Source organism: Betta splendens, chromosome 22 (genome assembly GCF_900634795.4).
Source record: "Betta splendens chromosome 22, fBetSpl5.4, whole genome shotgun sequence".
In the NCBI taxonomy this organism is placed as follows: Eukaryota; Metazoa; Chordata; class Actinopteri; order Anabantiformes; family Osphronemidae; genus Betta; species Betta splendens.
Genome location: NC_040900.2, coordinates 9,870,428 through 9,886,789, shown reverse-complemented (window position 1 = coordinate 9,886,789; position 16,362 = coordinate 9,870,428). Strand labels below are relative to the sequence as shown.

Here is a 16,362-nt window from a genome sequence, read left to right as displayed (position 1 = left end):
GTGAACAGTACAGTATCATTACATCATAGCAGAAATGCAAAGTTTGGGTAGTTTTTATTTACCTCAGACAATTTCAGATCCTAAATAAGATCAATTTCTCTTCTGTATATAAAATGTTAAACTGCAATAGTTCTGACTCTGGTAGAAATTAGAAAATATTGAAGTACCTTGATTCAAACCTTCCAGCGGCACCAACGACTTCTCAGAATAAAAATTTATTCACATATGGAGTTTCACAATCACCACCCCCCCAGGCTGAACTTCATCCAGAGAGCCTAGGTCCTAGTTTTCTCACAGTGATGTGATCCCACTGCATGACTCACATTTAATACAATTAAAACGGTTTTGTAAATGATAACAAATGTGCCTTCTCTACGCAGGAGACAAGCGTTCCTTCTTCCTCTTTACTTTTTCCTTCCCTGTCTGTGGCACCTTTTCTCCTCAACAACTGGGTTTTACACTTACTGTCCACTTGTGTAGGTACACATGTACAATCAATTGAAATCTATAACGTTTAACAAAGACAACTGGACTTAAACATTCTCTATATATTGTACAGTATGAGCCCTTTTCTAGCCTGGTAATTAGCTCAGGGTGAACCCTGATGCCTGGAACTTAATGGAACTGTTCCTGTGTATGTCCATCTGCCCTTCCTTTAAGGGAGACATGCATTTATATACAGGATGCTGTGTGTCCTTAGTCTGGCAGCAGGTTTCTGAGGCAGGAGAAGGGCAGGTTGCTCAGACAGTCTGTGTTGACCGTGACGTCCATGTCCTGAAATAAAACCCTGCTTTTGTCGATGCTTTCGCTGCCCTGTTTCTTCTTGAGCTCTGTGAACCTCTGCATGATCGCGTGGTGTTCACGGCCTCGGACCAGGCCTCTGAAATTGAGCACGGCAACCAGGTGCTTCTTTCTGCAGACAGAGAAGAGCACAGCTCGTCATTTCAGCTCATTCATCAGTGTGAAAGGTGTTCACCTGAAAGGTTTCAATGGAAAGCATTTGTTTCGGGAGGCTTTGCTTCTGGCTGCATTTTAGTGCCGTGACAACCACAGCCTGCAAAGTAAAAGCTGTAGCTGTGTGTGAGTGTGGCTTGAGAATGCTGAGCCAAAGGGGTAAAAACCAGGCAAAACATAACTTTGGTCCATTATTCTTTTTCTTTTTCCATTCAGAATTGAGGCCAGTCTCAAGTGGGATCCAGCTACAGCTACTGTACCATACAAAACAGTTTAGGATCTGTCCATGGATATGTGTAGTGTTTCTTTCCGAATTTTGTTGGAGTTTCTCATCCTTCAGTTCAGTTTATTTAACTCCAGTAAGGGGTCATTCATGCTCAGCTTGTGTCCACATTCTGGACACAAGCACCTTTGTCTGTCACTTCCCCAATCACAAAGGGGAAACCCTGATACAGTATCTTTCTAAACTAAGTGGCAATTGTAAAGAGGATCTTGGTTAAAAGTCTTTACTCTGTCTTTTTGTTGTGTGTGGGTGTTTTTTTTGCGTCTGATTTAACAACAAACCCGCAGCGTTTCATCACCTCAACATGTGATGGAGCTCTGCAATCGCCTGCGAACAGCTTTAAGCTAGCCAGCTTTGTTAGAAAAGACAATCATCTCAACCTGATGTGAACGTTTCTGACCCTAAGTGAACTACGCAGCTCTAGCTTTTATTGCAATCGCATCATCTATGGACAGAAGTATTTTTTGGATTTCATTTGTTTCACTGCAGTTCTAACACTCACCTGAAGTCTGGGTAATTTCTCACCAAAGGCTCAAGATTGTTTTTTATGTCCGTCTTGTTCTTGAGTCCGACGATTTTACTCAGGTCAGCGCCGACTTGATGGAGCCACGTGAGAGTCGACTTGAACAACAGAAAAACGCAAGATAACATTTTAGCGAATCAATGACATCCTGAATAAAAGCAGGGACACAACAATTCAAAATACTCTTTGACAAGTAAATGAGTAGAGTATTAGTAAAATGTACCAGCAAGTTTCATTATTATGATTATTATTATTTCCATCAGGAATTCCCACAACTTCACAGACTGGTGGGCAGCTTAAAGGGAGTTTTTAGGCTGATTATGAGGAAGCCAGTGTTTGTGCTGAGGCCCAGTAATGAATCAGATACAGCATTCCTAACTGCTTAACGTTAGGAAGCTCTTGGCCGGAAGAAGGACTTGTGCATCAAAATTGAAGCTGTGCGATAAAGTGTTGGCAGCGTTTGTGTTAATTACCGTGTCCTCGAACGCCGCTTCCAGTTTACCCATCTGCACACGGATCTTGTCCCCTGCCTTCTCGTGTTTCCTGTTCTTGCATGAGTAGTTGTTCTTCATCAGCTGCCCGACGTACTCCCGCACCACGTGGTAGTGCAAGTGGTCTGCGAACGCCTGTTGTTGGGGAGCGCACACACACACACACACACACACACACACACACACACACACACACACACACACACACACACACGCACGGGCCAGAATAGCAAGCGTGCTTTTAATTTATGTGTGCTGTCAGCTCCACTTCCATCTATTCATTTGTCTGCTGCCACCAGGTTATTCCTCTTGGTTTAATGTTTTCTGTGGTTACATCCGGTCCCAAACAATGGTGCCCTAAATGGATTCCTTGGAACTTCCAAGAGCGTGAACTAAAAGTAAATCAGGATATCCTCTACAGCTACAGAAAGAGTAATATTTTAATTAACTTTGTAAGGTTTTGTGCTCTTTGCAGCAATACAATGTGTATCTCCTGTTAAACCTTTTCCTCAAATGCAGCCTGTGTAATGTGGGGTGAGATGAAATGCCAGTGAACCTTCGCAACTGTCACAACAAGCTGGGAGTGTTTGATTAAAGTGCAGGAACTGCATCATTTTCCTGTACCTGGACGTGTGGAGGCCTCATGGCAGCGCAGTGCTGGGAAAACAGGTCTGTCTGGGAATAAAGCTCCTTAAAGTCATCATCGTTGGTGAGCCACTTCCTGGTCATCATCCGCCTCAGGTACGGCTGGAAAACAGTGAAAGGCAGTGGACTCATCATATGAGCAGCCATTAAAAAACATGACACCTACAGGCTGCATATTAATGAAGCAATAATGCTTATTGTCATGATAATGAGCAACATCCCATAACTTCTAAGAACTTTTGTCCAAAAGATAATTCATCATCTAATACCGTGCGAGAACAACAGAGGAGGAGCCCAGGCCTCATCCTAAACCTGACCTTGAGGCAACATCCAGTTTTTGACTCTTTGAATTTGAAAAAAGCTCAGTCTCAGGGTTATTTCTGCCAACTTCACATAATCAACGCGGGTTGTTTTCGCCCACACCTGATCCTTTTCTCATATTGTTTTTATGTCTACTGTTCTTCATAGACTACCCTCCAGCCTGTCTGCGTGCCTGGTACTGGTCCAGTCTGATTGCTGACCCACAGTATCTGCACTGCACTGATCTGCAAAAACAATCAGTGATAGTGGGCTTTCATTTGCTTCATTAACCATATGGTTCGCATGGGAGGAATCATGCGGATCTGTCTGCAATAGAAAACCTTTGCATGAATGGAAACGAACACGTTAAAAACCAAACAAGCTGTTGCTTTCATACCTTTACGCCCTCTTTGAACTGATCCTCTAACACCTCCATGAGCCTGACGATCAGCCACTTCACCTCTTTCCTGAACTCCTCCACCTCCAGAGGACAGACGCTGCAGTAACCCTCCATGTGCTGTCTGCAGGAGGAGGAACACAGCAAGTGCATGTGTGTTACCTGAACTGAATCTGGTGCAATACATTTATTCAGTCAAGTCAATGACAAAACAACAAGTTTCACAGTGTTATATATAATACTTCACTTTTTAATATTTTCCAAACTATCCCCTCTAACCAGCCAGTTTCTTCCAGATCCGTGTCTTCAGAGATACAGCAGGAATGTGTTTCCTGGAAACAGTGTCCTAGTTCTTCAGTTAAATCGAAACCTTGTTGAATATGGCTTTAAAAAACCCTTTTGTGCTGTGAATGAGGTCACTTGTATAATCACTAAGCGCTGAGCACATCATGCAAATAGAGACTTCCAGCCCCTTTCTCTATAACAGCAGCGCTCTGCAGGCCTGAGACCTAAAGCGCCTTGCTGTTCGCCCTGCAGGGAGCAGCAGGGAGCGCGTGCATAACGTCTGTGCAGCGTTAAAGCTCCTCGGCCGCACTGGTGATGCCGTCGGCTCTGCTGAGGTGAAGGTTCACTACCGCCGCCTCCACACTGGAACGGCAGCATCAAACGTCCTTCTGCCACACGTCTGCACGCTGCCTCCTCCCACCACACGGCTGAGATCGGCACATGCTGGTGTATTTCACAACCCCAAAGCATCTGGCATGTTACATTAAAACCCAGGAATGTGTTTTTTTCTGGATGAATTATGCCCTGAGTGTCTAAAACAGACAAGGGTTAGTTGTGAAGGGATCCTTTTCCTGCGTGCGGCAGCTCTAGGGACTCTAGCTTCATCTCCTCTCCTCATGTGAAGGACTTGCAGCCTGTCCAGGGTGTTCCCTGTCTATTCCATCGTGTTTCTGGAACTATTAACTCTTTGGTGTACCACATAATCTAAAGTGCTGATTCATTCTCATTCATTCCCCTCAAATGGATTTAGGTTTTCTATCCCTGTCATTTTAATGAATCCACCAGAGAGCGCATACTTATGAAGTGATCGCAGCAAAGGTTCAGCCAAAGAATCCACACAGTACTGAAGAAAACAAAGCTGAAACATCTGTGCTCCCCCCCGCCTCCTCCCTGACACATGGATTTACAGTATAGTGGATGAAGGCCAGGTCCAACAGATGTGACTTTATGCTTGTACTGTATAAGAGTCCCCGCACAAAGAATACTTCATGCTTTGCATAGATGCAGAGAGCAGACCCGCTTGCAGTTGTCGGTACTTCCCCCACTTCTTTCACAGCGCTTCTCATTCGCGGCCCCGATTCCCCGAAGTCACATGGGACGGGACCCTCTCCAGAGCTGGCACCAAAGGCGAACGGAGGGAGGTGGGTGTTTGGTTCAGCTCACAGGCGTCCAAACCACTCCAGCAGCGGAAGCTCTTATTAGAATGCTGCCACGAGCTGTGGGGCCGCACCAGGTTCACGCCCAGCGACTCGTCCAGACGAGAACATATAAATAGGCCGATGCTTAACTGCGTGTCTGCTTATGGTTTCAAATTGTACAAGGCAGAGGAAAGGTATTTTAAATATAACCATGATATGAAATAGCTCAGGAAGCCATGTGACTTACTGTAACGCTGTGAAGCTGTTGATGTAGCTTATGTGATACTCGGCCCACACACGCTGTCGCCCCAAAGTGCTGCAGCGACGCTTGAACTCGGCCTCAAACCTGAGCAGACAAGAAGAGTCTTGTTTGGTCGGCTGTGGCCCAAAAGACAAAGTGCCAAATCAAACATCGGTTCATTCACCAGTGGCGGGGGATGGAAATGATATGGAGTGCGGGGGATTGCACAGATTGTTGTCAGTGGGTTTTTTTTACTGCTACTTCTAAAGAACGGAACCAAAAATGTTTTGTTTGGTGCAGATACAACATCTTCAGAGACAACAGTTAAGTTTGCATCATCTTTCTATTTCAGACACGGCCTCCTGAGACGTCTGTGTATACACAGCTGTAGCATATAATGATGCCATTGAAAGATTCCGTTAATAACAGTATGACGCAGACGGGGAAATGGAATCAGATTGCTCCACAGAACGCTCACACAACTGTGTGGTTACTGCAGCATCAGGATCCTGTTTCTGGTCAGGTTTTGTTGTTCTTTTAATGCTGTGGAAGAGTTTCCTCGCACACATTTTACCTTCCTCTTTCACCTATTCCTCTTTCACCTCTTCCTCTTTCACCTCTTTATTGAATGTTTACTTTTATTCAACTCTAACCATCTCCTACGAAACATAATGTTTTTACAGAACTTCATTATTCTTCCGGCCTGGCGCTGACATTTGAACTTTGACCTACATGAATCAATGCATATGAGGGAATTAGCACGAATAAGTCGCTGTCTGGAGGACTTGTGAACACAAACAGTAGCTAATGAACTGATGTGGTTCACTGTGACAACAGGGGTAGGACTCATTCATTTATTCAGACTGGTGCCGGTGACCACACGTCAAAATATCCAAACCCTTAGAACCCACATCAAGTTGTGAATTGATAATATATGTGTAACGTGTAATATTATGCAGTACCTCTTAGGGAACTGTTTGAGTTCCTTGAGGCAGGCAGAGACCGCTTTCTGTTCCAGCTGAGCGTCTATTTTCCCACTGTTCACCACATTGCTTTTCACTGCCTGCAGAGAGAAAAACAAGCAGAAGAGTATAATTAACCTGAGGCTCTCTGCTGCCACCACGTGGCCACTCAGTGTCAGCATTATATTGTAATAATGATCAATGTCTGCATACCAAATATGTTGCTTTTTAGAGCTTTAAAACCAAAATACAGTAAAGTTTTTAACCCTGTTACATTGCTAATGTTATGTGACCCTGTTATCTTCATAATTAACTATAACCCTTGTTACCTGGACATTTACCAGCTATTACGTATTTCTGCATATTGCCCTTTTATATTATCGATCGATCTCTGAAACAGCCATGAATAGCTGTTCAGTTTTGACCACATCAACATTCATGTTTTGTATCTGATCTTGAGGTGCTGATGTGGTACCGTCCAGACGTCCATGGGAAACTTGGACACCAGGTACGTCTCCTCCTTGGTTGGAGGCGCGCCGCTCTGCCACACGTCCTCGTGCTCGAGTTTGATGACTCCATCCAGAAAGGCGCCCAGGTCCACCTGCAGCACAGAGCAATCGGTTTTACAACCCGCTAGTTTGCTGCATCCACAAACACCATGTACTGTAGTTTCTGTTGATGAGTTTTCTTTTATCATATCAGTTCGTTTGATGATATACTATAAACTATGATGTTAGACATGCTCTGATAATCCACCAGAGGGCAGAGAATGTGCCATGTTGCACACAAAAGCTATTCTGTGATGGAGATGCTGTTAACTGGAAAGATGGATCAGTTTAGCGTGTCGCGTTTAGCCAGATATTGTGTCTGACTCCAAATAAACGTACCTCAATGGTACAAACATCTGCCTTCAAGCTGCTACTTGCTGCTCACCTTCATCCTGCAGCAGTATTTGTCCTTCAGCTGCTGCAGGAAGTTCTCCTCCAGCCGGAGCTCGGTGTTTTCATCCTTGATGTCCGGCTGCAGGGAGACACTTCCCATGATCCTCTCGCTGTCAGAGCGAAACGACATACAGTTCACAGCTTTTCTTGTGCAGCGTGTGGGCACTAAAGAAGCAGGAAGACATGTCGCCTCATGTTGGGCCAGGAATTCAGCCCTCACAAGACCTCAGTCACACGAAAAAAGAGCTTAAAAGCTATGAAAGACATTCTCCTCTTTAAATAGTGAATCTCCTGTCTCCAGTGATGCAGCGCTGTCATCACCAGACTCATTTAAGTTTATGAAACTCATGAAAACCCAGTTATCACTTCCCCAAATGTAGAGATTTGTGCCTATTTGTATGAAAAACGCATCACCCTGCATTAAACCTTTTTCCAAGGATGCTATTCTACATAATCTGAGAAATGTGGATGTGGCCTGATTATATTTCTCCATTTTGGCCCAGAGAGTGTTTTCTCCTCTCTCTCTCTCTCTCTCTTTTTTATCAGATCATCTGTTTATTTTTGGGATCCCAAATGTTGTTTGAGCACAGTTTCTGTGTTTGCTGTGGCCTGATTCAACAAATAACATCCACAGTGCTCCCCTTTTTTTCAGCCACTTCCTCCACTTAAGCCCCCTCTGGTGCTGGGGTTCTGTTCTGGTGTTAGGTACCACGCTAACATGTCTGCACCATCTGGGAACACAGCTTCATGTGTGTTTTCGGCTCCAATGCTTTTTCCCCGTGTGAGACGATAACCACTCCTCCAGAAAGACCTGCGCCCTCACATTCTGCTTCATGACAGATGAACAGTATGTATTGTGTTTGCATAATATCCCCAAACTATTATTGGATCTAATCCATCACCATTGTTTTTCATAATTATTCATGACTGCGATTACAGTACGTTTTGATCTGCCCACGACATGCATCTGCCAGTGCTGTAGTACTACTGTAGTACTACTGTACTGTATACTACTGTATTCATTAGGATACTTCATGTAAGAAGCGTCCATAAAGCTAATATCTGCCCTTTGAGAGTGGAGACAAACCAAAAATGAATGTAGTTGCTGCCACGTGCACAAATGTCACGTCTTCCTCAGCTGCTAACTGATTCTACGGCTCTGTGTGGGTCAGAAGGAGTGAGACCCCGTCAGAACGCTGTCACGTGCGAGGCAAACGCGCGACGGCGCCGCGGCTGCGATGCCGACTGGATGCCTGGAGCCCGGCGTGAAGCTGCGCGCGGGGGCGGGTGTGGATGCGTCGCTATCGCTGCTTCTCAGCCGTCCGACTGCCGCCGTCGCGCGCTCACCTCTTGTACGTGTTGATGGTCCAGTCCAGCAGCGCGTACAGGTCCCTCAGCTCCGTCGCCCGCCGCTCCAGCTCCTTCAGGTGCTGCCCGATGACCTGGCGATGGGCCTCCACGCAGGCGCTGAAGACCTTGAAGCTGGGCGGGTAGGACCATCGCAGCGCCTGCCTCGCATTCTCCAAGTCCTCCACGACGGCCTTGCCCAGCAGGCCCAGGTGCACAGCCAGCCAGGACGGGTTGTGCTCGCTCTGCTCCAGGGGAACCCGCCCCACCGCCGCCTGGACCCCCTCCCTCACCGCCGCCCTCCAGGCCTCCATCCAGCTCCCCTGCAGCCCCCCGGGCTCCCCGCGTCTCGCCTCCTCCTCCTGAATGATTCGGGCCACGGAGCCCGGCAGGTCCTTCCTGCACTCCAGCACGATGCTGCGTATCTTGCTCTGTAGCTCTCCGTACAGGAGGCTGAGGTCCTTCTCCTTCTTGGCCAGCTCCATGGTGGAATCCTCAGCGCACTGCTCGCGCTCTCGCTGGAACTCCTGCCTCATGGCCAGCAGGTTCAGGTGAGCCTCCTCCAGCAGCCCTGTCTCGATCAACTTGTTGATCTGCATCACTGGGAATGAGCAGAATGGGAAACATGTTAAAAAGATTCCACTAGTTAAAACAGTAATAATTGAAGACGGTGCCTCAGAAGGACAGTCTGTGTGTGAACTCCTGTGTGTTTACAGCAAAACTAAGATTCATATCATCAGCTGTTTGTGTTGTCACAACAGAGAGAGACAAAGAAGTTGAAAGTACAGACAGCGGAGGAGACGTGGGGGTTTCGGGAACGGTCTTAGAGATAAGAGTTGTGCATGCGAACGGTACAGTGTTTCCTCCATGAGCAGAAAAGCAGGACTTGTTTTTGCTCCAGTGAGCGGTGAAGTATGTGAAGGAGGCCTGATTTCAGGGGCATTCATGGTCACCAGAGGATAGAGATAATTGTCAGGCTGTACCTGACAGGGGGGTGTGGGGTAATTCTGGCAGGGTGTAGGTCTCCTCCATCTCCTGACGCACCTCCTCCTGCTCCTCCTTCTCCTCCTTCTCCTCCTCCAGCGAGCTCTGAGTGACGCTGTGCACGTGACCTTTGTTCTTGACCTTCTTGCTGCCGAGTCCCAGGCTGTTGCGCAGCGACTCTCCTCTTTTGAGGAGCGACTCGCTGAACCTGGACACATCGGGCTCTGAGGATGGGACAGCGCATTAGCTCGGCAGTATGCGGCCTGCTGGGCAGTGGTGTGTTTAGGCCCTGAGCTCAGTTGGACTGTGTATTTCTCAGAAAAGTGGGCAGTTCACACAGTAGAAACACCTCCTCCATTGCTCAACCCTCGACGTTACTCAAGGTTTACGTTGATAATGCTCCCAGTTCATGATGTTCTATATCGAGAATAAAGATAATACTTTTTCTTATTCTTCATGTCTACACCCATTTTTAAAGGACTCATTTCATCTTGTGTTTCCAAAGGAACAGCGTTCCTGTCATGATACAGTTCTACTAAATGCTGCTAATGCTGCTGTGGATGCATTTCTTTACTAACTAAATATCAGACTGTGCTGCTCTGTTCCAGTAGACTATTATATAGTTCACTCTTCATTCACCGACGGCAGCAGCCGCTGTAGTTTTAAGGGGACACAACACTGGTTGCCTCTCTGTTGTGTGCATGTAAATCCCTGCCAGGGTGTAACATGAGCAGCCGAGTCACAGCTAGTGACAGCGTCACCGGCTCTGCTAACAACAGGTCACGACAAAGGCTTTAGCTCTAGATCCTAACTACCAGCAAACAAGCTTCCGTTAATTATCATTGTTGTCATCGATAAGCTGCTGCTGAGATCCTGCTAAACATGACCTTAATCCATCTACAGTATATGATGTCTATGTGAAGTAATACTTTAATTTCTGGACCTCGACTTTTTTGAGATTAAAACCTGTGCACCATCAACTGTTGAGTAATCCAGGAGGTGTTTTCATGAGCTTTCGTGGGAACTACACAGAATCACACGACTGAGTCATTAGTCACTCTGTAAAATGGTCAAAGCTACAGTACAAGGGGCTTATTGTCAGTATTACCTATTATAAATCTCTAATTCATCATATATTGGCCAGTTCTGTATCTGTGATTAATGAGATACTAAATATTTCTTAGCCTGAATGATCCTAAACATCTTGATCTTCTACACTGCTGACTTCTGGCAGTCTGTTGGTGGGCATCATTTCTTTACCTGTCTTTGCTTGGGTCAGAGGCCTGTTTTTCTGGGGCGTGACGCTGGCCTCGCCGTCCTCCGTAGACTTCAGAGGAGAGGACGCCCAGGAACCGGCGCTGGGACCTAACGGGGAGGAGACAAGAGACGAGCAGCTGACCTCAGACCTGCGCAGGTTGCTACGGCTCCTCGCTAACCAGGAACGAGCACCTGAGCACTCAAACGGATTCACGCGCGTGACCTGACCGTGCTTTGTCCTCACGGTGACCTGAACTAAACCCCGGGGGAATGCACTGATTAAATCCTGATGAAAACACACAGGTCTATTTTGCACATAAGTGAAAGCTGCCAGCAGTTTGTCCTGGCTTCCTGACACAGACCGGCGTCGGGTGATCCAATAAATGAAAGCACCTGAAGTGCAGTAACCGGCTCTGCTTGACGGGTTGCTCGCAGACATACGGGTCAGGAGGCAGGACCGGTTCTCACGGTGCCAGGTCCCTCCAACCCTCAGTGCCGCGTTCGATAGAGGATCGATCATTGAGGCAATGACTGGCGCCGAACCAGTGAACGCGCTGCGCAGCTTCACGGGGAACTCCGGGCCGGGTCAAGTGACAGGTGGATTCCAACCTGAGCTACCGCTCGTCACAGTAGTGTGTTGTTTGCCTGTGGTGCGCTGCTGGTAATGTTAATTATTGAGGTACTGGATTATAATATGATTATAGCGTATGTTGGACCCCTCTTTCATTTAAAGATAGAATAAATGGCAGGTTTGCCTGACTGACTCAGACTGTGCAGGGGTACCTAATAAAGTGGCCAGTCAGTATTTTTACAAGCAGGGAGGACAAACTGGTGACAGCACTCTTTTCCCAACTCGACCAACTTGCTTTCTCGCTCTTCGGGGCAGAATCTTTCCACTCTGCTGCTGTTTCCACCTACACACAAAGTTTTCACCCACACACACGTGCTGACAGGCAACAAAAAAAAAAAAAAAAAAACAGCACTGAACTACCAGCAGCACGTCTCCGTGCCGCGAGCGGATTAAAAGTTTCCTCTGGATCCGTGCGAGGAAGATAAAGCAGTCACTAAACCTCCGGTTTCCTGGTGACGACAGGCGGTTCCGCTGCACCTGCATGCAAATCCCCTCCGCAGCGGACGTCATGGCAACAGCGTTGCTTACTCACTGGGTGACGGCGGCACCGGCGATCGCGGGGACCCCGAGTCGTCCGCTTCGGAGGTGACCTTTGACCCCTTGCCCCCCGACAGGCGGGGGCTCTTCTCCACGGCCCGCCGGAAACTCCTCCTGAGCGAGTTGAGCGTCCCCTTCACCGCGTCCTTGGTGGGAGTCCTCCCGCCGCTCTTCAGAGACGCCGCGTCCTCGTCCGCCCGCTCCGTGGGTCCTGACATCGTAGCCTGTTAATAACACCCAACGGTGAGGGGAAAACGTTAAAGCCAGGCTCTCGGGACCGCCTCCTCTCATCCGTGCTAACAGTAACAGGAGTGAGCAGCAGGTTAGCAGCGCCGCCGTATTTTTAGGCAACAGAGAAGAGGTGGAGCTGGTTTATTTAGTGATAACAAGACTCGCTGGCACATTTCCTGTAAACATGAAAATGAGACCTGGGCTAAAGTGATTCTGCTTGTCACACTAGAAACTCAAACATGTCACTCTTGCTTTTGTAATAAACAGGAATGATCAGAATCCTGAATCTAAAGCGCTCATTATCCTCAGAGTAAACAAAATGTGGCACCTGTGGCTGTAACCGCTGGAGCAGGAATGAAATGAAAGTGAAAGGTGCTTTAATGTCGTGCCTGGATTTTACACTTGCAGCCTAATTGTTTTTGGCTTTCTGTTTCTTTGAAATGACCTGGTCTCAAACTTCACAGTTGATTTGGGGGCACATCTCACATGCCACGTTACTAGATAATATTTATGATTCATGCTGGATATATAATATTTCAGCCTGAGTGACACTGAACAGTGAACAGCCTGGCTACTCATTTAATTTGTTATGAATGAAGCAGAATTACAGCCGAATATATGAGCGGGGTGTTTAGTACAGGATATTAGGTTCAGGGAAAGCAATATGTTCTGTTCAAATTAAATATTAGCAATTGTTACAGTAATAACTTTTATATTTCATGTAAATTTCTAAATAATAATTCAAATACTTCCTCCGTTTGTGTCCCTGCAGAGTTTTGGTGAATGCGCTGTTTTATTTCTACGTACTTGTATTTGTTGAAGCTTGTTGTCACAGTGTCATATCGTGTCATAAAATGAACAACAGCCTTTGTAAAACTGATCCTGACTGACCACACTGACACTGTGACAACCCTGTGGAACCCCGCGCTCACGGTTTGACTGTAGGAATAAACACAGGCGCTCAGAGAAGTCATGACCCAAAGCGCTCAGCCTGTTCCTGGGCTGAGGTGCGATGACGGAGCCGCTCCAGGCTCATCTTACCTGTTCCCTCAGGTGCCGCACAACTCCTGTCTCTGTTCCTTCACGCTGTCACTCTCTGTGGTGGTGAAAAGAACCGGACCCAAAAACAGGCGCTGGATCTTTAAGAAAGCAGGTAAATCAGCTGGCAAGGACGAGACGAAGATCACGGTCACCACTGCTGCGACCAGCGCGTAAAACAATGGAGACAAGCGGTTAATGATTAGACGCCTGACAGCAGGAGAGCCGCTGTTTGGACTTTTACTCATACAACTGCACTATTTACAATGTGACAACGTGAATTAGCGCTTTTCCTTTTTTTCAAATCCAGGTGTAGTTCTGTTACCTGGAATGTAGCGTTAAACTATGCGATCTTGCTGCATTCAGGAAACTCCGTAAAGCTCAGTTTCAAGGTCACTTTAAGGTCATTGGTCATAAATTAATAGGTTGTTTTTTAAAGGTTAAGTTAAATCCTAACATGCTTTAGTTGTATGAAAATGTATCTGTCTGTGGCACATCTACTTTACTCAAGTGTCTTACTTTAGAACATAGGATAGTTGAGCTGTACTTGTACAATACCTGCAGCCTCTTCAGGTTATAAAGAGGTAAAACCTGCCAAAAGCCAAACAAATCAAACAAGTTTATACTAATCTGCAGTCACTGACTCGACCTGCTGTCTCAGCGTGCAGCTGCTTCATCTAACCTGATAAATGTTTGACGCCACCGCAGTCATCAGTCAAACAAGTCTGGCTTGAGCTATAACCAAAGTAGTACTGTGTATGTGTAGTAGTAGTAGTAGTGGTAGTAGTAGTAGTGGATGTAGCCGCTCCCCTCAGCAGCAGGTGGAGGTGTGAAGAACCAACTCAGCTTCATATTCATCGGAACACCGTCACTTGCTACAGCTCTGAAGCTAAATTAATTAACACTGTCATAAGAAAAGCAAGTTTATGATATTAAATATTATAATCTCTGTAAGTAGGTGATTTAGTTTGAGCATGAGTACAATTGTATTATTTGTCTCTGAGTGCACATTGTTGTTACCAGTAAATAAAGACAGGCGCCTTGCATAAACAAACATTTATGACGCTCTAGGTGTCACTGACATTACTACCAGGACTTTATTGGCCTAATGAGCTGCACCCTGGTCAAACTCCAGGCTTGACTTGAGGAATGAGGCCAAACTGAGCCGTGCAGACGTTAATTTCCTGATCCCAGGCCTGTCCTGCCACACTCACCCACTAGAGGCTGACGTGTGCCGCGTGCGTCCCAGCTGCTGCCGCCGCGGTGCAGGCGGCGTCCTCACCGCATGCTTTTATCCCAGCAGACAGAAGCTACTTCAAGTTTTGTGTTTGTGAATATAAAGGCCGAGAGCTGTTGTCAGACGTGACATCTGTGCGTCTCTGCGGCCAAAACAAAGGAGGAAGATGAGCGCTTCCGGATGAATGACACTGTGCTCCTCACTCCAGCTTCTGCATGTGTGTGTATGTGAGAGAGAGATAAACAGTAGTTGTGCGTAGATGGGATCTATGTGGGACATATAGTGAGCGGATTATTGATATATATATGGAAATGGAGCAGTTACTGAGCGGGTCAGCAAGAGCTTAACACAAGGCCCCGCATCCTGTCCAAACACCCGTCATCCTTCTAATTCTTCATGTACGCACATATGCCCTTCTTTACTTACTGACATGTAATGAATTCACAGTTACTTTTACCAGCTTTACATATAAACAGCCTGTTAATTCAGACGTCTCCTCCTAACAGATGTTTTTGTATACAGTTTTCAACTGTAGTGGTGAACATGGGATCATCCAGGCGTAGACTGTTTTGGAGAAGTTCCCAAATTCAACAGGACAAATTGCGAAGTGATGGCTTTTTCTACTGCAACCACAACGTGTCCAGCAGAAAGATAAGCCGGCATTAAAAGGTTAATACTGATGCACCCGTGTGTGAGCACTGTAACGTTGTCTGGTTAAGATCATAGTTTAGTTTAGTGGTTTCCGATCAAGGAATTGCATCAGTAGCTCAGATTTATTTTATTAATATTTTTTATTTTTATGTTTTGTTTTATTTTTATTTAAATCAGAACTTACACATTTTATTTCAGCCTCCACCGTTATACAGTATGTGAATATGTCAGCAGGACTTAATCGTTATAACATTTATGTTAAAACAACAGCTGCTTCAAAGCATGAGATTCAGATTAGTGTGTGTGTGTGTGTGTGTGTTTGTGTGTGTGTAAAAGACCCTTTTCAACAAGCTGACATACACTGATGTCATTTAGTTTTAGTTTTTAGAATCTGTCTTCAGTCATGTATTTATTTATTCAGATTTATTTGGATTGAAAAATATTTCTATTCACGGCTTTAACTTATTGTAACAAAATCAATTAGAGGATAAATTATAAATCAGCTGTCTGAAGCAGTTCTGCCAGATTGTTTGATATCAATTTTAAGTTGCAAAATAACAATGACAATAAAACAATTAACAAACACATTCTTCACTAAGTCTTCATCTTGCTGTAGCTGTAGAGTTTCTGTGGCGTTTGCTCATTTAAATGCTCAGGCAGATGATGGCGCTTCCCCACACACACACACACACACACACACACACACACACACACACACACACACACACACACACACACACACACACACACACACACACACTCCCAGCACCAGAGACCACGGAGTCATGTTCCCTGGACTAAATGTTACATTCATCTGTGTGCAAATTGCACAGTGCACATATGTAAATGAGCTCCATTTATATCTGCCTGCTTTTCAGGGTGCCCCAGACAGCGCTGAGGTTTTCCTCCTGTCAATCAGCCAGTAGCTTGAGACACTAAATGGCTGCTGGTCTATTGTTGCTGGAGCGCTCGGGCCTCGACGCCGGCTCGTGCAGATGCGACACGTCCAACTCGAACTCCGTGTTGAACAAAGCTTTGCTCATTATTAAACGTGTATGTTCGGATTAATTGCACCAAATTTAGTGGAGTAATATCTCCTATTATGCCTTTCATGGTTGCACTGAGTTTAACATGCACAAATTGTTGCAGTTCGTGTCTGTGCAAATTTATTGATGTCTGTTGTTTGGAGGCTTTGTTGTCTTTTCCCCCGAAACGCTGGGATAAAACACACCCTGCCAACGTGCCGTCAACGTGCCCTGGGTGATTGCACTTGAAGCTGTCAGCCTGT

At 46.1% G+C, this 16,362-nt stretch overlaps 1 protein-coding gene and 1 long non-coding RNA gene across 6 annotated transcripts in view; one reads left to right on the top strand and one right to left on the bottom strand.

Annotated features, from left to right (window-relative positions):
• Positions 1 to 16,362, top strand: part of LOC114849017 (uncharacterized) — a 35,189-nt gene that overhangs the window by 12,853 nt on the left and 5,974 nt on the right. The window contains exon 6 of one of the 2 annotated variants that reach the window (XR_003784531.2): positions 1,171 to 1,746. The exons of the other annotated variant lie outside the window; for it this stretch is intronic. This is a non-coding gene — a long non-coding RNA (uncharacterized LOC114849017). Of the gene's footprint in view, positions 1 to 1,170; positions 1,747 to 16,362 lie in introns of those variants that run through there. 2 annotated transcript variants of the gene reach the window in all.
• exoc3l4 (exocyst complex component 3-like 4) lies at positions 36 to 13,532 on the bottom strand. Of its 4 annotated transcripts, XM_029140003.3 has the most exons (14): positions 13,190 to 13,532; positions 11,913 to 12,141; positions 10,753 to 10,857; positions 9,492 to 9,716; positions 8,509 to 9,109; positions 7,154 to 7,271; positions 6,696 to 6,821; positions 6,221 to 6,321; positions 5,265 to 5,363; positions 3,594 to 3,717; positions 2,876 to 2,998; positions 2,234 to 2,386; positions 1,740 to 1,858; positions 36 to 913 (listed from the first exon to the last, which is right to left on the bottom strand). In XM_029140003.3, exons 2-14 carry the CDS (start codon positions 12,133 to 12,135, stop codon positions 697 to 699), a joined length of 2,334 nt encoding a protein of 777 aa, XP_028995836.1. In that variant the 5' UTR covers positions 12,136 to 12,141; positions 13,190 to 13,532; the 3' UTR covers positions 36 to 696. The 4 variants fall into 4 exon arrangements, with proteins under 4 accessions (XP_028995836.1, XP_055361870.1, XP_055361872.1 ...); XM_055505895.1 differs by lacking the exon at positions 13,190 to 13,532 and having other exon boundaries at positions 10,753 to 12,055; XM_055505897.1 differs by lacking the exons at positions 36 to 913; positions 1,740 to 1,858; positions 2,234 to 2,386; ... (1 more) ...; positions 3,594 to 3,717; positions 13,190 to 13,532 and adding an exon at positions 5,033 to 5,174 and having other exon boundaries at positions 10,753 to 12,055.